The sequence below is a fragment of the Myxine glutinosa genome, chromosome 10 (genome assembly GCF_964187855.1).
Source record: "Myxine glutinosa chromosome 10, kmMyxGlut1.1, whole genome shotgun sequence".
NCBI lineage: Eukaryota > Metazoa > Chordata > Myxini > Myxiniformes > Myxinidae > Myxine > Myxine glutinosa.
The window spans coordinates 54056065-54074666 of record NC_136270.1 but is presented as its reverse complement, the minus strand read 5'-3'; the positions used below and the strand labels follow the sequence as shown (position 1 = coordinate 54074666).

Genomic DNA, 18602 nt, shown 5'->3' with positions numbered 1-18602 from the left:
ATTTTAAAGAGTAAGAGTAATCCACAAGACACCATGACTCCCATCCCGTAAGCTCTACGCTCAATGTGGGCTTCTCACTTCAGGAACTTCTCAAGCTTTTCTCAAGGCCAAGAATAGTTCACCTGTTCCCGACCATTTAACCTACTCTATGTACAAACACATGGACACATGGATTGTGATTGTCGTCTTCCTTGAACTATTCAACAAGGTCTGGTCTTTAGGAAATCTTCCCTGTGACTGGAAACACTCCATTGTCATTCCTATTGCTAAAGTCGGAAAAGATCCCTCAAAGCCATCCTCCTATTGACCGATTGCTGTCATTGCCGTTCTTACCCTGCGCTCGCGAAGCGAAAAGCGGGGTTAAGCATTCAAGTGCGTGTGTGTACCACACGTGGCTGCATTTTAAAAATGCATTTTCTCGGCAAGCGTTGGTCAGGTTGACATGAAATTTTCACCATAGGAGCGCCTCCTCCTGTGGAATATTTTAATGATTAGTATGACGTCATAGGGCACGTGGTACAGGCGCCATCTTGGAAAAACTTCGCACCTCTATCTCTGAAACCACTCCATGGAAAAAATTGAGACCTGGCTCATTGTCAAGTACTCCCCATGGGGAATAAGATATGTTAATGATGATGTCATCGTTGCCTTCGTTATGACGTCATAATTCAACAAATACAACACATCCATCTCATCATTTAAATTAAAAAAAATTCAGCAACTGTTTGTCTGTTGGACACGAAATTTCACCATAGGAGCGCCTCCTCCTTTACAATATTTTAATGATAATCATGACGTCATAGGTCATGTGGTACAGGCGCCATCTTGGAAAAACCGAAAATGTTGCACCTCTATATCTCCAAAACCGCTGCATGGAAAAAATTCAAAAGTGGCTCATTGTAAATAACTCCATGTGGGGAATAGGTGTTGTTAATGATGACGTCATTGGTGCCATAATTATGACGTCATAATTCGACAGGGACAACGCTTCGTCTGATCAGTTTGAAATTTAGTGAGCATGATCTATGCAACAATTATATTAGAGAATATAAATTTATGATGTAATCGCTCACGTGGTCTGGCAGCCATATTGGATCAAAGGAAAAAAATGTTCAAAAACAGAAGAGTTGGCTCGGGCCAAGTTGACTGCGCAGTGTAAGTATTCTAAGAATACCATCTAGTTTGTAAAGCAACGGAGAAGCCCTGTCCTCTGTATTCCACATGGATAATGGTATCCCACAGGGCAGCTGTTGAAGTCCCACTCCATTTTGTATGGTGATCTCTGTTTGCGGAGGACAGTGCGATGTCAACCCGGAACAGAAACCAACATTTTATGGCAAAAAAGCTTTAGGCTGGTATTGCTAGCAACATTGCTGCAGGCTGATGTATTGAGCAGTGGGACCCAAAAATGTGGATTTCTGATCACGACGAAATTCATCATTTTCACCTGCAAAAGGAAGGTCAAGGACATATCATTAACAGTGAACGGCACTTCCGTCAAAGCTTCCCTGGTTGTGCCTTTTTAGGAATCACCTTTGATAAGGGCCTAACGTATTACTCCCATATTTAAAAAAAACGCTGCCAAATGTGCAAAAGGCCTTAATCTCATATGGAGTCTATCTGGCACAACTTGGGGAGCTCATCAAGAAAGTCTCCTACTCCGATATAAACCCTTGTCCACTCTCAACTTGACTCTGCCAGCTAGGCCTTTCGGGATATGTCCAAACCCAACTGCACAAAACTGGAAATCATTTAGTCCAAAGCACTTCGTGTGTGTCTGGGACCTTTAAAGTCATTCTGATTTCTTCCCTTCCTGTGGAATCTGGTGAGGTGTGCACACCTCTCAGATGGGAAGTTTCCAGATTGAAACATTTGGCTAAGATAATTTCTTCAGGGAAAACCATCCATTTAAAGCTTTGTTTTCAGACTGTTGGGATTTCCAAAAGCTCAACAGAAACTCTGATTCACCTCATTTCAAACTTGTGTGTATGAGGATGTCAAATAAATGGGATTGGATTATTTACCTGGGAACCCCTCTAAGTGGCCATTTTGCCCCCTTGGACCCTAGAATCCCCTCATATCCACCTTGATCTACAGTACCTTCAGAAAGTATTCACACCCCTTGACGTTTTCACATTTTCTTGCGTTACAGCCTGAATTCAAAAAGGATTAAATTTAAATATTTTGTCACTGATCTACACATAATCCAACAGTGAGTCGTTGAGTCGGGAATCCAACCCAGGCAAGACAACTCAGGGGAAAATGTTCAAACTCTGTACCAACCGGTCTCAGTACATGGATATTAATCGGAGTTTTTGTTAATACAAGATCTAGGCTCACGGAAGAGCGAGTTGGCACCGGATCTGGTCTTCACCACTGACGAGGATATGGTATAGGACATAAGGCAGACATCATGAGGCCATGTTATGATTGCTTTAGACTTTTAATTTGGGGGTTTTTTGCATGCAAGATCGAGGCTCGTGTAAGACATAACGTTAATGACAAAAAAACCAAACGGACACATAAGACGAAATAAAGGGAGCGGGAGACAAGATGGGGAAGCACACAAACACAACATTTGAGAGCAGGGACATCGAGAGAACTGTGGGAGGGAGAGGGTTTGGGGGGAGGTGGGAGAGGTATAAAACACATGGACACTGCGAGGACTTCCAGGAGAGAAGTCGGTATTTCAGAAAAGTGGATCTGGGGTGAATTAACGGGGGTAGAAAAGATCAGGGTTTTGGATGGGGGAAGATAAGAGATGGTGGTGGTTTTCCTCTGAAATTTTCCTCTTTTTCTTTCTTTTCCTTTTCTTCTGAAATTTTTTCCTTTTCCTCTGAAAAGATGGTGGATTTTTCTTTGGGTTTTCCTCTGAGTACTGACCAAATTGCATTATACAAAGTCGACATTGATGGTACGAGTAGACTTGAAGAAGAAGAAGAAGAAGAAGAAGAAGGACCTCTCCTTCTGCCCCTCAAACGCAGACGCCTCGGGCTGCCAAAACAGTTTTCCTTGGCTATTGAGCACAATCCCAGACGGGTCGCCACTCCGACGCAGGACACTTCAATGACTCATGCATCCCAGTAAGCTGATACTCATTATGCCGACCTCGAAGGATGACAGGCTGAGTCAACCGACCTGGTGTTAATTCATGGCTTAAAATAATGAAGGGCTTGACCTCAGGAACGTAAGCCTGCCAGGCACCTTAACCGTTAATCCACCACCAGGCCCGAGATGACTTGTTAAGCATAAATTTGAAGTTGAATTTCTAGACAAGGGTACTCTGATGTGTTTTCACCTCTTCCACAGCTTCCTGGGTGAATTTTATGCATGTTCCCTAAAAATCGCAAAGGAAAGATGCATTTAAACGGGCAAGATGGACAAGGAAAAATGCAAGACATTCCATCAGGGAGAACAGTCGGACATGCAAGACGAAGGTAAGAACAAACAGTGATAATGGCTTACAAGTATAGTCATGTGATCAAAATATTACAAGTGACACTAAGCTGTAAAAGGTACATTTTTATCATATGCGTGTTGTCCCAGTATTCTTGCTTATGGAAATAATCGGAAAGATGATGCAATTCCTGCCCTTTTAGTGTATTTTCATGGAGAGCGTCATCTTGAAATCTTCATGAACACATATCCGAACCACGTTGAAGGCCTCTTGGATCTGCACATGGTGCTTTTTCAAAACACATATGTTACGGAACAACAGTTTGTTCAGAAGTTTTCCAAAACAGGAGGTATCTTCATAAATCTGCAAATGACATGACAGACGGAAAATGAGAGATGAATGATTTTTTTACGGCATAGCCCATAGGGCAAAGCCGTCTAGAACAGTGTTTGTCCGTCTGTATGTTTGTATGTATGTCCCCTCAAACGTATACCAATCAGAGCTGAGAATCTGATCACATGACAGGGTGATGTGATTAAGTCTGATGTCATTACGGCGGTATGGCGGTCGACTCTCCACACACCACCATTTTGATTTATATGCCTTTCATGCCGAACATATCGTCGAACCTGTCATATATCACAATCGCCATGCTCTACCTTAACGTTTTTCATTCAGTGTGAAACACAAACAAACCGATTGTTAAAATGACCATCAACTATCGAAAGCATCGACGTTACGTCTCTTCCAACAAAATGGTACATATAGGCCTTAGGCTTCATGCCTACCCTTCGGACCGCTTCGGACAAATTAAGTCCAGGTTTCTTAATACAGTAGTTTATCTTTTCAGTAGTATCGTTTTCGTAATAATAATAATAATAATAATATAGTAAATATAACCATAACACTATAATTCCAATGTCGTGCATACAAAGTTAATGGATTGAAGCGGTGTATGGTTCATGAATCGATAATAAGCAGTGTACGGACTAACAACCGTGGAAGTAAAGAATTTGCCTCGGTTTCCTGATAGCATGTTATTAACCCAACCCTTGTGAGGTATCTAGATTACAGTAGATCTTCCCTCAGTTCTGTAAGAAAAACTTACCTCACGGATGTCTTGATTCCTCCAAATTTCTTTGTTTAATGTTATAAACAGCATTAGCGACTGTTTAAAAAGCTAATCATACTTGTTTGTGGTTTATAAGATTTTACAAGCCCGGCTACACCGCTGTTAGACTTTCAGTCTTGTTTTTTCTCAAATTGATAATGTTCCAGAAAAGTTAGATCACCACATTAAGGAGTACGTTACGTCATCTGGGTACATACACTAAAGCTCATGCTGCAAACACGACATACACTGATTGTGTTTTCAGAGAACTGTGTACTCGTATGTCACCGATATCTGAATATCTTCAGTAACATCATACTTTGCTTTCGGCATCTTATTATAATGGAGCAAACATATATGGTTATGTATGTATGTATGTATGTATGTATTGTTACGGGACCGCGGCGAGGATGTTGTTTGCCGAGCGGATGGCCGCCGCGCCCGAACAGTTACCCCGACTAACCCGATTCCTGAACGTTGGCCGAATCGTGCCACAGATATTCAATGAGGGAAAAGACAAAGTGAAGGATGTGAAGAAGAAGAAGACAGAAGTAGGGAATACGGATATAATTTATTTACTATTTACAACCAAAAGAAACCAAGGAAGAAGGAAGGATAATAAAATAATTTACAGAAGAAATCAGAGACACAGTGAAAATCGCTAGCTTATCTAAACAGGCTTAATTAACCCAGGGACAAGACACACAGAACAAACTCACGTACACGAATGGGGAAATTGCAGGCAGGAATGACAGGAGGTGGGTGGCCGGAGGGGGAGGAAGGCACGGAGCTGGCTGAAGCTTGATCCCGCACGGGACGTCGGGCTGGACCTCGACGGCCGCCGATGCCACCGATCCTGTCGTGTGCGCGGGGTAACGGGTCGGAGCTGCTTGGTGGAGCCAAGCTGCTGGTGGGGGGTCTGGCATGACCGGTTCTTTCTCCCTCTCTCACAAACTCCAGGACTCTTTCTCTCTTTGCTTCGCTTCGCCCCTTCTCTCCTCTCTCTTTCTTAGTCCAACCCAGTCCAACAACTTCCTCTCTTGCTTGGTCCAACTCTTAGTCCCACTCAGTCCAACTCTTAGTCCAACAACAACTTCCAACCTTGCTTTCGCGCGCGCTCTATATAGCGCCTCAGGCGATCAAGCCGCTGGTGTCCAGGACACGCCCATCGGTCAGCTCGCCTCGGCCCTGATTGGTCGGCACGGCCCTCTGGCTCCGCCCTTGATGACGATGGGCGGGCACGCCCAGGAGTCGGCAGCTCCTCCCCCTTCTTCTCCAAGCCGACCTCGTGGCGAATGGAGTCGCGGAGGGAACAGTTGGTATTTGTTGGAAGGGGAATGTGAATGAAAGGGGATCTACTCTTATTTCACTTGGTGCAATGGAGTATCTATCTATAATTCCAGTAATCTCTGTGTGTTTGTTTGTACGTTTGTTTGTTTGTCTGTGACCGCTGTTTCTCGACAACCACGGGTCCGATATACTTGAAACTTGCCAGGTATATTGCTGGGGACCCGAGGATGTGCCTTTTCAAGGTTTCATATTAATCGGACAATTACTTACCGAGCTATGTCCAAAAAACGATTCAACCAATCAGAGAGCAGCGAGCTATCGCGTGTGCCGAACGTGGCGGACACACTCTGCCTCGGATGGCACATTTGAGAGCGTATTCATTTATTTCACGTTTGCAAACTATGTTGGCGCTATGTTGGCGTTAAACTATGTTTTAAAACTAATAAAAACCCCGGGGGGATTGTCACTGTACTCGCAAGCCGTTCGCCGTTCGCTTTGGCATTGCGAATGAACCAAAACATTTCATGCACCAAACCATTTCATGTAAAGCGTTCGCCGTTCGCTTTGGCGTTGCGAATGGACCAAAACATTTCATGGACCTAACCATTTCATGTAAATAGAGGGGGGGATATAATTTTAGATATAGATATAGTACGGGCATGCCCTAGTTTAAATTAATGGAAGACAAATCCTGAGCCTAATACACATAATAAGGATATAACTACTGAACAGGGATATATGGTGTCCTTCGTGTATGCTTTATGGAATTAACTATGGGAACGCCCTTTGACCTTTATACAACAGACTGGAGGCAGGAGGGTCCAGAATAAAACAATCAAAAAAACACAATCCTCATATCCACAACACCACCCTCCTCCTCTTCGGCACGTCCCGGGCTTATGAACTTTTACCTTAGTGTGGCACGTAGGTGTAGTTCCCTCTACATTTAACCTGACCCTGAGTGCGACAGTTTTAAAACATAAATAAATATGTCCCGCTGCTCCATTGCACCCTGCCTAACAGATTCACGCCCACAGCTAACCGAATTGCAGAATTGTCTTCAAACTAAAACACTTACGGTGGGGGCGCATTATTTACAATGACTCTGCTTTTATTTACAATACGCAACCCAGGACCTGTGATCGTTCTTTTGGGGGGGGGGGGGGGAGACAGTCTGCCCTGCATCGATGCACCATGAAAGCACCCAAAAATACACCAAAGCACCCTCAAGCACCAATCGGTGCACAGTCATCACTGTTCATGAATAAAAATAAAAACAACAAACCCTGGTGCTGGTCTTCCTCTTCGGCTCCCTCTGCTGGCTATTGTTCTCTTCCTGATGTTGTCATCTTCTTTGCTGGTGGCCTATTTGGATAAAAAAATGCACCCAACGTGTCCATTTTTATTTATTTATGGCCCACAGGGCCGACTACGTGTGGTTCACCTGTGGGGTATCGGTGCCCTGTGACCAAGGTCCGCCAGCAATATATCGGGCCTTCATGGCCGGTTCCAGCAGAGGGGCCCTGCCCCAACCCATGGGGTCCATAAGTGGTGCTCAGCCACAGACATGTGGTCCATAATGTGGTGCATCGATGCTGGTTCTTGGAGTTCCGGGCGCACAATGGCGGACTCCCGCACGCTCCCCTCGGCGCCCAGTGGCGCACAAGTCCTCATATGGGAGACAAAGGGGGGAAAAGACAGATGAGCAAGGGGTAAGGTCACAAGGGTACACATCAATAAGGCAATGCAAGGCGAAGTGCGTACGGAGAGCGAAGTGAGGAAGCTCGTCCCTACCGTACGTCACCCCCCCTGTCACCTACTCTACCCTTGCCCTTACCCCATATTTACAAAATCTACACCTTTAAAAATTCGTCACTACTGTCACGTCTCCCCATATGTCTTCTATCCCAAATTCGTCACCACAATCCCTCTAACCAAAATTTGCCATCACCCAATTCATCATCAATCCTCATAAGGAAGAAGAGATGGAACATCAACACAATGTCACACCCACGTCATGATGCGTCTCACATTCCAAACATTTGCATCAATAAAAAAAACAAAAAAAAACCTGGCATGGTGTGGAGGTACGTCATCCCAGGTGAGTGGATGTAGATGGTGCGAGGAGATTCTTAATCCTAACTATCTTCTAAATGACATTAACACACTTTACACTACCCGGGGTCTTTCCCTGCCAATCCATTGGCCAACTTACACGATGGGTTCTAAAAACCAATTCCCATTGACCAAACTGTGGTGCTTCTCAATTTGGGGTCTCAGTCCCCCGATTCATCTCCCGGTGCCCTTGCACAATTTCTGGGCTGAGATGTGTAGCTCTCCCAGCAGGTCTACCCACCTGCACACCTCCACCACTGTAGTTGCCACCCGAGCTTACCTAGCTCCTCACCCTAACCTATCTAATTGGGGAAGGCCCCTCCTGGCTCTGTCACCCCCTCGGTGCCCTCTGGCACTGGGCTACCCGGGTCCGTCCTCCGGATCCTCGGGCCCCATCCACAACAACTCTACCGGCTCCCAGAGCCCACCTGCGGCCTCACCTGGCCGACATCCTAACAGTGGTGGAGTGCCCATACAACTACACACACTAACAGGCTACACGCCCAGCCATTTCCACGTCACTAATGCACCCATCCAAATACCATTCTTCCACCACGCACCACAGATGCCAATATCCAACCACAATTTACCTGTACCCTCTACCTAACTCTTACACTACCCTCCCCGGGTATTCGTGATGGGGTCCATCCTCCTTTCCCCCATCCACACCTTCGCACCATCCACTCCACTCCACAGTTTCCACTATACTCACTCCACGACCATCCATTCCAATACTCCATACCATTTATTCCATACACCTGTTTTTCCATACACCTGTTGTTGCACACCTGTGCAATCACACCTGGTGCCACCTGCACCCTCCTTCCTTCCTGGACCATTTGGTCAGCACAACTCATCACTATCACTCTCATACACTGCTCCATCCACCTGTCCAGTTGCACACCTGTGCAATCACAATACTACTCACAATCACAATCAGTTACTCATACCCCGCTCAATACACTTTCGATCCTCACACACACGGCATCATCTGAACTACCTGTTGCCCTGCTAACTTAGTGCTCCCGGTCTTCCCTTTAAACTAAGCACATACCACGTCATTATCATCCACACTAACCTACCTGCGTCCCCACTACAGGTATCATTGTCACTACCTAATCTTACCGTTACCTAAGGTCAATCTTCTAGGTCCCTACACACTATATCCTAACCCTCCCAGGCTAGTTTTCACTGCCAAACCCCATAAACCTAGTGCTCCTTTGCCCCCGCTGTGAGAGATGGCAGAGTTGCCATCCCATCACATCGGGTATCTCTCACTATAAATTTTGCTCGTCCAAATTCAACAAATCAAAAATTTGCCAATCATCTGCCAATCATTCTACCAATCGTCAAATTTTGCTTTGCAATTTCGGGTCCAAACCACTATCATCACCCGTCTACTCACTAGATCCTCTCGGTGCGCCAATTCGTTTCCAAAGCTCTGCTTCGTAAAGCCGAGCAATGGATGCGGGTGGTTTGTTGCCAGCGGATGGGTCCGTCCGGCATTCGGTGCAGGGAAGGCGGTCTACTCGGCCCGAGATTCCACGCACCATCGGGGCACGGGACTGTCCGATGCCCCAATCTCGCCCTGCCGGAACGCCTCAACAAAAAGGGGTCGCCATGACGACCCTTTCTATCGGGCTGCCCGCTCCGCTTAGTGGAGCACGGACGCGGCCGTTCAAAGCGTGGCCCGGCGTGAATCCCGCACGGCGGTTCTTTCGAAACCGCCGCGGATCCCCGCGGCACGCAAAGCTGCCCGGTTGCACCGAAGGCCCGATTCGGCTATACATCGCTCTAACCGCTAACCCAGTTAGCGTCGATGCTCCATTTGCATGCTTACACCCCGCAGCCCGTTCCTTGCTCATACATCCAGCCGTCTCCATGCTCTTTGTCATTGCACCTTCCCTGGCACACCCAGGTACACTCAAATCCGCTTACAGACTTTGTCACACACCTGACCACCGCACACCTTTGCACACACTCGTCGTTCGCACACCTCACCAACACACCTCTTCGCGCCCCCTCCTTGGTCACCTCCTCTGTGACAACCACAGGTGTGCTCTCACTTGCACACCCAACCACGTGCCTCACTACCAATTCCAGTGTGCATTCCCACTCACGCTCTACCATTCCAGGTGTGCATCCTTCCATTCCAGGTGTACATCCTCTCTCACCTGCCACCACCAACTCACGCTCCGTGTCACTCTCACTACTCTCACCTCCACACTCGGTCGCGCACTCACCCTTACTTTTGACAGCGCACTCTTTCCTCAAGCACCCGTCCGTTACACACCTTTCTCGTGCATCCTCTTGCGCACACTCTCCTGTTACACCCTCCATAACACTCACCACAGGTGTGCATTCTCCCTTACTCTTCACAGTGCACTCTTTCCTCATGCACCTGTCCGTTACACACCTTTCTCGCACATCCTCTTGCGCACACTCTCCCATTACACCCTCTGTAACACTCCCCATCCCGCGCTTCCATGTGCCCCCTCGCACCCGCGCTACGACCAACTCACTCTCGACAGCACACTCACTCCTTGGCGCGCACTTTTTCCTCACACACCCCAGAGTCGGACATTCTCGCATACCTCCTCTTTCCATACACTCCGGACCAGTCATACATCTCACCATTGGTCCCTCACGAACACCCGGGTCTACATCAACCCCCAAGCCGACTGAAGCTCCCCTCACATCATATACATTTCCACGTATATCGCCACTCACCTCGGCACCTCGTCTCCGCACCTCCTTCGCCACCTGCAACCTCTTTATTTGGTTAGCGAGCACACCATCACGATTTGAGCACCGACCTTGTACATATTCCATCACCTCCTCCTTTATCTCCCTCTTAGTTTCCCTCCGTCTCTTCTTAATTTCACTCACCCCCTCTTCCACTTCCTCTAACTTTTGCTTCACCTCATTTATTTCCCGGTGCGTCTCCTCAATTTCGTCCTCTAACGCTACCTTGACCGTTTCTATGTGCGTCCTCACCTCCCGGTCCTTTGTCTCCATTGCCTCCGTCACCTCGTCCAACCTCGTTGTCAGTCCCTCACGTACCATCTGACATTCCCTCTTCGTCGCTATCAAGTCGTCTTTTAGTTCTTTTTGTGTCGCCTTTAACCCTCCTAGTACCGCAGTGTTCCTTTGTACCTGCTCCACTAACTCCGTCTGTCCCACCGTCAGTTGTTCCACCTCCTGCGTCAGGTCCTCTATGCCCCCTTGTAACCTAGCCGTATTATTCCTCACCTCTTTCTCCATACGCCTCTCACCTCGCTTTACCTCCTCGCGTACCCCCGAGATCTCCTCGCTTACACCTCGTCTTACTTCCTCCCCCATATCCTCCATTTCTTTAGTAGATGCCGCCCTCATCTGTCCCAATTCATCCCTCTGAGCATCCAGTTTACCTTCCAACCCGATTTTCACCTCCTCTATCTGGTTCCCCATCCGTTTGATTTCCCGGGCGGATTGCTCCCCTACTTCCCGCAATTTGTCGTCCATTGTATTTTCCAACCCCATTAACCCCTTCTTCACCTCTTTTATCCCGTTGTCTAACCCTTCAAATTTATTGTCCAACCCCTTTAAATTGTTGTCTAACCCCTCAAATTTATTGTCCAACCCCTTTAAATTGTTGTCTAACCCCTCAAATTTAGCTTCTAGCTGCTCCCCCATTCTGTTTTCCAATCCTCCGATTTGGTTTCCCAATTGCTCACTATTCTTGGCCATAAGGCCCTCCATTTGCATCATAAAAAGGTTCAAATCCACCGGTGCTGCTACGGTCACGGGCGCCGCTAAATTTGGTGCCGCTGTAACCACGTGCGCGAGGACGCCATTTTGTGCACCTGACACCTCCTCAACCACCTCACCATTGCTCTCCTCCATTTCCTCCCTCTCGTCCTGGGTTACCCCTAACCCCTCTTCTAGCTCACCCACCTGCATCTGATCGCCTTGACTAGCCATGGTGCGATTTCAAATTTCGGATTTTAAAAACTAAATCTTGGCCGCTCCAAATTTTGACCAAATTTTTTCGAGATGTTTTAAAAATTTGGTTCGGGCCTCGTATCTCACTCCCAGACACCAATTGTTACGGGACCGCGGCGAGGATGTTGTTTGCCGAGCGGATGGCCGCCGCGCCCGAACAGTTACCCCGACTAACCCGAATCCTGAACGTTGGCCGAATCGTGCCACAGATATTCAATGAGGGAAAAGACAAAGCGAAGGATGTGAAGAAGAAGAAGACAGAAGTAGGTAATACGGATATAATTTATTTACTATTTACAACCAAAAGAAACCAAGGAAGAAGGAAGGATAATAAAATAATTTACAGAAGAAATCAGAGACACAGTGAAAATCGCTAGCTTATCTAAACAGGCTTAATTAACCCAGGGACAAGACACACAGAACAAACTCACGTACACGAATGGGGAATTGCAAGCAGGAATGACAGGAGGTGGGTGGCCAGAGGGGGAGGAAGGCACGGAGCTGGCTGAAGCTTGATCCCGCACGGGACGTCGGGCTGGACCTCGACGGCCGCCGATGCCACCGATCCTGTCGTGTGCGCGGGGTAACGGGTCGGAGCTGCTTGGTGGAGCCAAGCTGCTGGTGGGGGGTCTGGCGTGACGGGTTCTCTCTCCCTCTCTCACAAACTCCAGGACTCTTTCTCTCTTTGCTTCGCTTCGCCCCTTCTCTCCTCTCTCTTTCTTAGTCCAACCCAGTCCAACAACTTCCTCTCTTGCTTGGTCCAACTCTTAGTCCCACTCAGTCCAACTCTTAGTCCAACAACAACTTCCAACCTTGCTTTCGCGCGCGCTCTATATAGCGCCTCAGGCGATCAAGCCGCTGGTGTCCAGGACACGCCCATCGGTCAGCTCGCCTCGGCCCTGATTGGTCGGCACAGCCCTCTGGCTCCACCCTTGATGACGATGGGCAGGCACGCCCAGGAGTCGGCAGCTCCTCCCCCTTCTTCTCCAAGCCGACCTCGTGGCGAATGGAGTCGCGGAGGCAACAGTTGGCATTTGTTGGAAGGGGAATGTGAATGAAAGGGGATCTACTCTTATTTCACTTGGTGCAATGGAGTATTTAAATTAATGGAAGACAAATCCTTAGCCTAATACACATAATAAGGATATAACTACTGAACAGGGATATATGGTGTCCTTCGTGTATGCTTTATGGAATTAACTACGGGAACGCCCTTTGACCTTTATACAACAGACTGGAGGCAGGAGGGTCCAGAATAAAACAATAAAAAAAACACAATCCTCATATCCACAACAGTATGTATGTATGTATGTATGTATGTACGTACAGTCACGTGAAAAAGTAAGTACACCCCATGTATAGTTTTGACTTTTTCAACATATTTCAACATACAGCTATTTGATCTTCATTTCAACAATATTGATAGATAAAGGTGATATAATAAAACAAATATCATGAAACATTTACATTTTGTAGTCCATTGTATAATTTAAATGAACATAAATGCAAATTTCGCATGTGGAAAAAGTAAGTACACCCTTGGCTCTAATAGGTGGTATTGCCCCCTTTGGCAGAAACAACCTCAAGTAGGCGTTTCTTATAACTGTCTACCAGTCTCTGACATCGACTGGGAGAAATTTTTGCCCACTCCTCCATGCAGAATTCTTTCAGCCGTGCGATGTTTGAGGGGTTTCTTGCATGCACAGCTCGTTTCAAATCCTCCCCACAACATCTCCATGGGATTTAGATCCGGGCTTTGACTTGGCCATTCCAGAATCCTCTATTTCTTTCTTTTCAGCCATTCCCTTGGTGGATTTACTGGTATGTTTAGGGTCATTGTCATGTTGCAAGGTCCACCTTCGGTTGAGCTTCAACTTTCTGACAGATGGCCTCACATTATCTTCAAGCACCCTCTGGAACAATGAAGAATTCACAGTGGATTATATGATGGTGAGCTGCCCAGGCCCTGATGCAGCAAAGCTGCCCCAAACCATAATATTTCCACCACCATGCTTTACAGTTGGTATCAGGTTCTTGTGGTCAAATGCTGTCTTTGGTTTTCACCAAACATGTCTTCTGGTACTGTGCCAAATAGCTCTACCTTTGACTCATCTGTCCAGAGCACATTGTTCCAGAAGTGCTGGTCTTTGCCGAGGTGTTCATTGGCAAACTTTAGTCTTGCCCTGATGTTCTTTCTGGGCAGCAAAGGTTTCCTCCTGGCACACCTCCCATGTAGATCAAATTTGTGCAGCCTCTTTCTAATGGTAGACTCGTGCACTTTGACATCAACAGTGGCAAGAGCTACCTGTAGGTCCCGTGATGACATTCTGGGGTTCTTAGAGACTTCTTTCAGCATCTTGTGGTCTGCTCTCGGGCTGAACTTGCTGGGGCGGCCTGGCCTGAACAAGTTGGCAGTTGTTTGGAATCTTCTCCACTTGTAGATGATCTTCCGGACAGTCGAATGATTGATTTCAAATTGTTTGGAGATCTTTTTAAATCCCTTCCCAGACTCCTAGGCATCTATAACCTTCTTTCTGAAGGCCTCAGAGAGCTCTTTTGATTGAGGCATGGTGACGCCGCACACTTCAACAACAAAGATGGTTATAGATGATGAAATGGTTAAACGGTTATAAATGGTTATAGATGGTTAAACTGCCGAAATCTCGGCTCTCTGCTCACCTTCACTCTTTCATTCCTCTTTTCTCCCGCCTCTGGAACAAACTCCCTCACTCCCTTCAATCCCACTCCTCCCTCCAGGTCTTTAAAACAGCTGTTCACCACCATCTCTTATCTGCCCCCATCCAAAACCTTGATCTTTTCTACCCCCGCTAATTCACCCCAGATCCACCTTGTTTGAAATTCCAACTTCTTTCCTGGAAGTCCTGGCAGTGTCCATATGTTTTATACCTCTCCCACCGCCCCCTTCCCATGCCCCCCCCCCCAAAGCCCTCGCCCTTTCTCAGATCTCTCGATGTCTCCATGTCTCTCGGTCCCTGCTCTCAAATGTTGTGTTTGTGTCCTTCCCCCTCTCTCCCCATCTTGTCTACCGCTCCCGATGTTATATGTTTTATGTGTCGGTTTGTCTTTGTGTGTGATTAATGTTCGCTCTTTCACGAGCCTCGATCTTGTATACAAAAAAAAAGAAAAAAAAGAAGAAAAAAAAGAGCAAACCAAACTAAATGTCTGAGGTTTAAATAAGACAGGTTCCTCCAAGATCCTCTCTAACGATGTTCTAATCATTTGCACCTGAGCTGGTGCACCTGATTCTAATTTTAGGTATTTGAAGTAGTGATAAATGTAGGGGTGTACTTACTTTTTCCACATGCGAAATTTGCATTTATGTTTTTCAAATTATACAATGGACTACAAAATGTAAATGTTTCATGATATTTGCTGTATTATATCACCTTTATCTATCAATATTGTTGAAATGAAGATCAAATAGCTGTATGTTGAAATATGTTGAAAAAGTCAAAACTTTACATGGGGTGTACTTACTTTTTCATGTGATTGTATATTTGTGACCAAAACGTCTTCTTCTACTTTTTCTTCAAATATATATAAAACCGAAAAACATGGTCTGTGAAGCCGTGAGACAGTGAAGCCATGTCACAATAAATCTATTATTTATGTACTGTTTGAATGTCGGTTGCATCTTGTCTATTAATTATGTACGTCTATTAATTACGTACTGTGGGAATGTACCTTTTGACCCTTTAGACTGCTGAGACCCCTTAGCTTAGACCCTTAAAGACCCTGAAGAACCATAAAGAAGCAAAAGACCCCGGAGAACCATAAAGAAGCAAAAGACCCCGAAGACCCAAAATACACAAAAGACCCTTAAAGACTCCAAATATCCAAAAGACCCAGTAGACCTCAAAGATCCTTATCCTTAAAGACTCCAAAAACTCTTAAAGATCCTAAAGACCCAAAATACCCTGAAGATTCAAAATACCCCAAATACCCCGAAGACCCAAAATACCCCAAAAACCCTGAAGATCTCCAATATTACAAATAAATAATATCACCAATATTACAAATAAATTAGAAATAAATAATATCACCAATATTACAAATAAATTACAAATAAATAATGTCACCAATATTACAAATAAATAATATCACCAATATTACAAATAAATTAGAAATAAATAATATCACCAACATTACAAATAAATTTCAAATAAATAATATCACCAATATTAAAAATAAATTACAAATAAATAATATGACCAATATTACAAATAAATGATATCACCAATATTACAAATAAATTAGAAATAAATGATATCACCAACTTTACAAATAAATTTCAAATAAATAATATCACCAATATTACAAATAAATAATATGACAAATATTACAAATAAATAATATGACCAATATTACAAATAAATGATATCACCAATATTACAAATAAATTACAAATAAATAATATCACCAATATTACAAATAAATTACAAATAAATAATATCACCAATATTACAAATAAATAATATCACCAATATTACAAATAAATTAGAAATAAATAATATAACCAACTATACAAATAAATTTCAAATAAATAATAGCACCAATATAAAAAAAAAATTACAAATAAATAATATGACCAATATTACAAATAAATAATATGACCAATATTACAAATAAATAATATCACCAATATTACAAATAAATGGATCACCAATATTACAAATAAATTACAAATAAATAATATCAGCAATATTACAAATAAATTACAAATAAATAATATCACCGACATTACAAATAAATTACAAATAAATAATATTGTTGCGAATATGGAATTTGGCCTCCATATCCGCTTGTAAATATTCCCCTATTTTCTCCAATACTCCCCAACTTTCCCCAATCCCCCATTCCCTAGTCCCATTGCATGTAAATAACAATCAGTAGAGCCGACCTTCCCCTTATTCCCCCATTAAATGTCGTGCCCAGGTCCACCGCACCACACGTAGACAACTTTCGGACATCTTCCTAGCTATTCTTATTCTATGTCAGTTAAGGCCTCGTCTCCATTAATTATGACTCTTCGTTGCACCAGAATGTGATTATATGGCATCAGTAGTGAGTTTAGGACCTTTCCCATACCTCCTTCCATCTTCTTCCCCAACAATTACAACAACAACAGAGGAGATGGCGGCGGAGCGGGGGAGGATGCGTCCTCACACCGGCTCGATTAGCGCCATTGACCACGCGCTCCACGGGGTTACCACGGAGGGGCTGGCTGTCAGCTCCTCCTCAAGGGCGGAGCCTGGTAACCCCCCGCACCCAATCAGAAGGGCGGACCGATTCCATCTGGGGCGGCGCTAGCGAGCCGAGGGCGTGTCACTCCCCGCCGGATATACGCGGCCACGCGCCGGATGTGACGTGAGATGCGCCCCCAGCTGGAGAAAGAACGTTGCCTGCGATCGCTGAGAGGAAGAGAACCCGCCTGTGAAAGAACGTTACCTCCGAGCGCTGAAACCTCCCGCATCTCTGGACCGGACCGGGTCGATTCTAACCTTTGAGCACAGGTGCACCTGGAGCCATCGACAACCGCTTTCCTGCCATCAACCCCCGTGTGAGTCAGCCGTTGTCCCGTTTACCTGTCGTCTGTCCGGGAATAATATAAGATTGTGTCTAAGTGCTTGTCTTTCTATGTTGTACCTCTCGTCCCTGTAATCTGACCTTCCGCACGAATATAATCTCCTCCGGAGGTCTTGAGAACCGTATCCCTGGTGTCGTCATTTTAACCCAGCCGGGTGTCTTCTTTTTCTTATTGAGCCAGCATCGCGCGACTAGTCAACGTTCGGGTATAATATCGAGCATAATCTTGTGCAGACGTGGTCATCCCAAAACCGCTCGGTGAATAACATCCAAGCCACGTCTGTAACAATTGGTGTCAGGAGTGGGATTCGAACCTGGGACTAAATTTATTTAGCCCAAATTTTGGAACACCAATTGTACTATTAGAGTAACAATTGGTGTCGAGGAGTGAGATTCGGACCCGGGACTAAATTAGTTAGGCCCAAATTTTGGGAGGGAAAATCGAGCCGGAGCGCGTACGGCGCTCGACCAAATCGATCCGGAGCGCGGTCCCGCGGTTACTGCGCTCGACGAAATTATAACAGCAAAATTTGTATTTGTTTTACGAAACTCGAATTTTGCAAGTCGCGCTATGGCGGATCAAGACGGCTGGGGTCCGGTAGGGGAGAGTGAGGCAGGGTCGGTCCAGGACCAAATTGAGGGACATGAGGGACATGAGGAGAGCGAAACAGCGGGGGTAGCAGGTGCACAAAATGGCGCTCTCGCGCACGATGCTTCAGGCGCGCAAAAAGGCGCCTCGCTGGTCACCGTGCCCGCGACCGAAGTAGCGCCGCTGGGAAGATTGGAACTTTTTTTTATACAAATGACGGCCCTTATGGAAAAGAATAGTGAGCGATTGGAAAACCAAATGGGGGTAATGAGGGACGAAGCGAGGGCTCGGAGTGAGCAATTGGGGGTAATGAGGGACGAAGCGAGGGCTCGGAGTGAGCAATTGGGGGTAATGAGGGACGAAGCAAGGGGTACCGGTGAGAAGTTAGACAATAATTTTGAGGAGTTAGACAAGAAAATTGGGAAGTTAGACAATAATTTTGAGGAGTTAGACAAGAAAATTGGGAAGTTAGACAAAAATTTTGAGGGGTTAGACAATGGGATAAAAGA

At 45.6% G+C, this 18602-nt stretch overlaps 1 protein-coding gene across 1 annotated transcript in view; it reads right to left on the bottom strand.

The window, feature by feature from the left end:
* Positions 1 to 2424: 2424 nt before the first annotated feature.
* LOC137434563 (uncharacterized) overlaps positions 2425 to 18602 on the bottom strand; it is a 46883-nt gene continuing 30705 nt past the window's right edge. Inside the window, exon 4 of the mRNA XM_078785668.1 lies at positions 2425 to 3760. Within this exon, the coding sequence (XP_078641794.1) occupies positions 3596 to 3760 (165 nt within the window). The 3' untranslated portion in view covers positions 2425 to 3595. The remainder of the gene's footprint in view (positions 3761 to 18602) is intronic.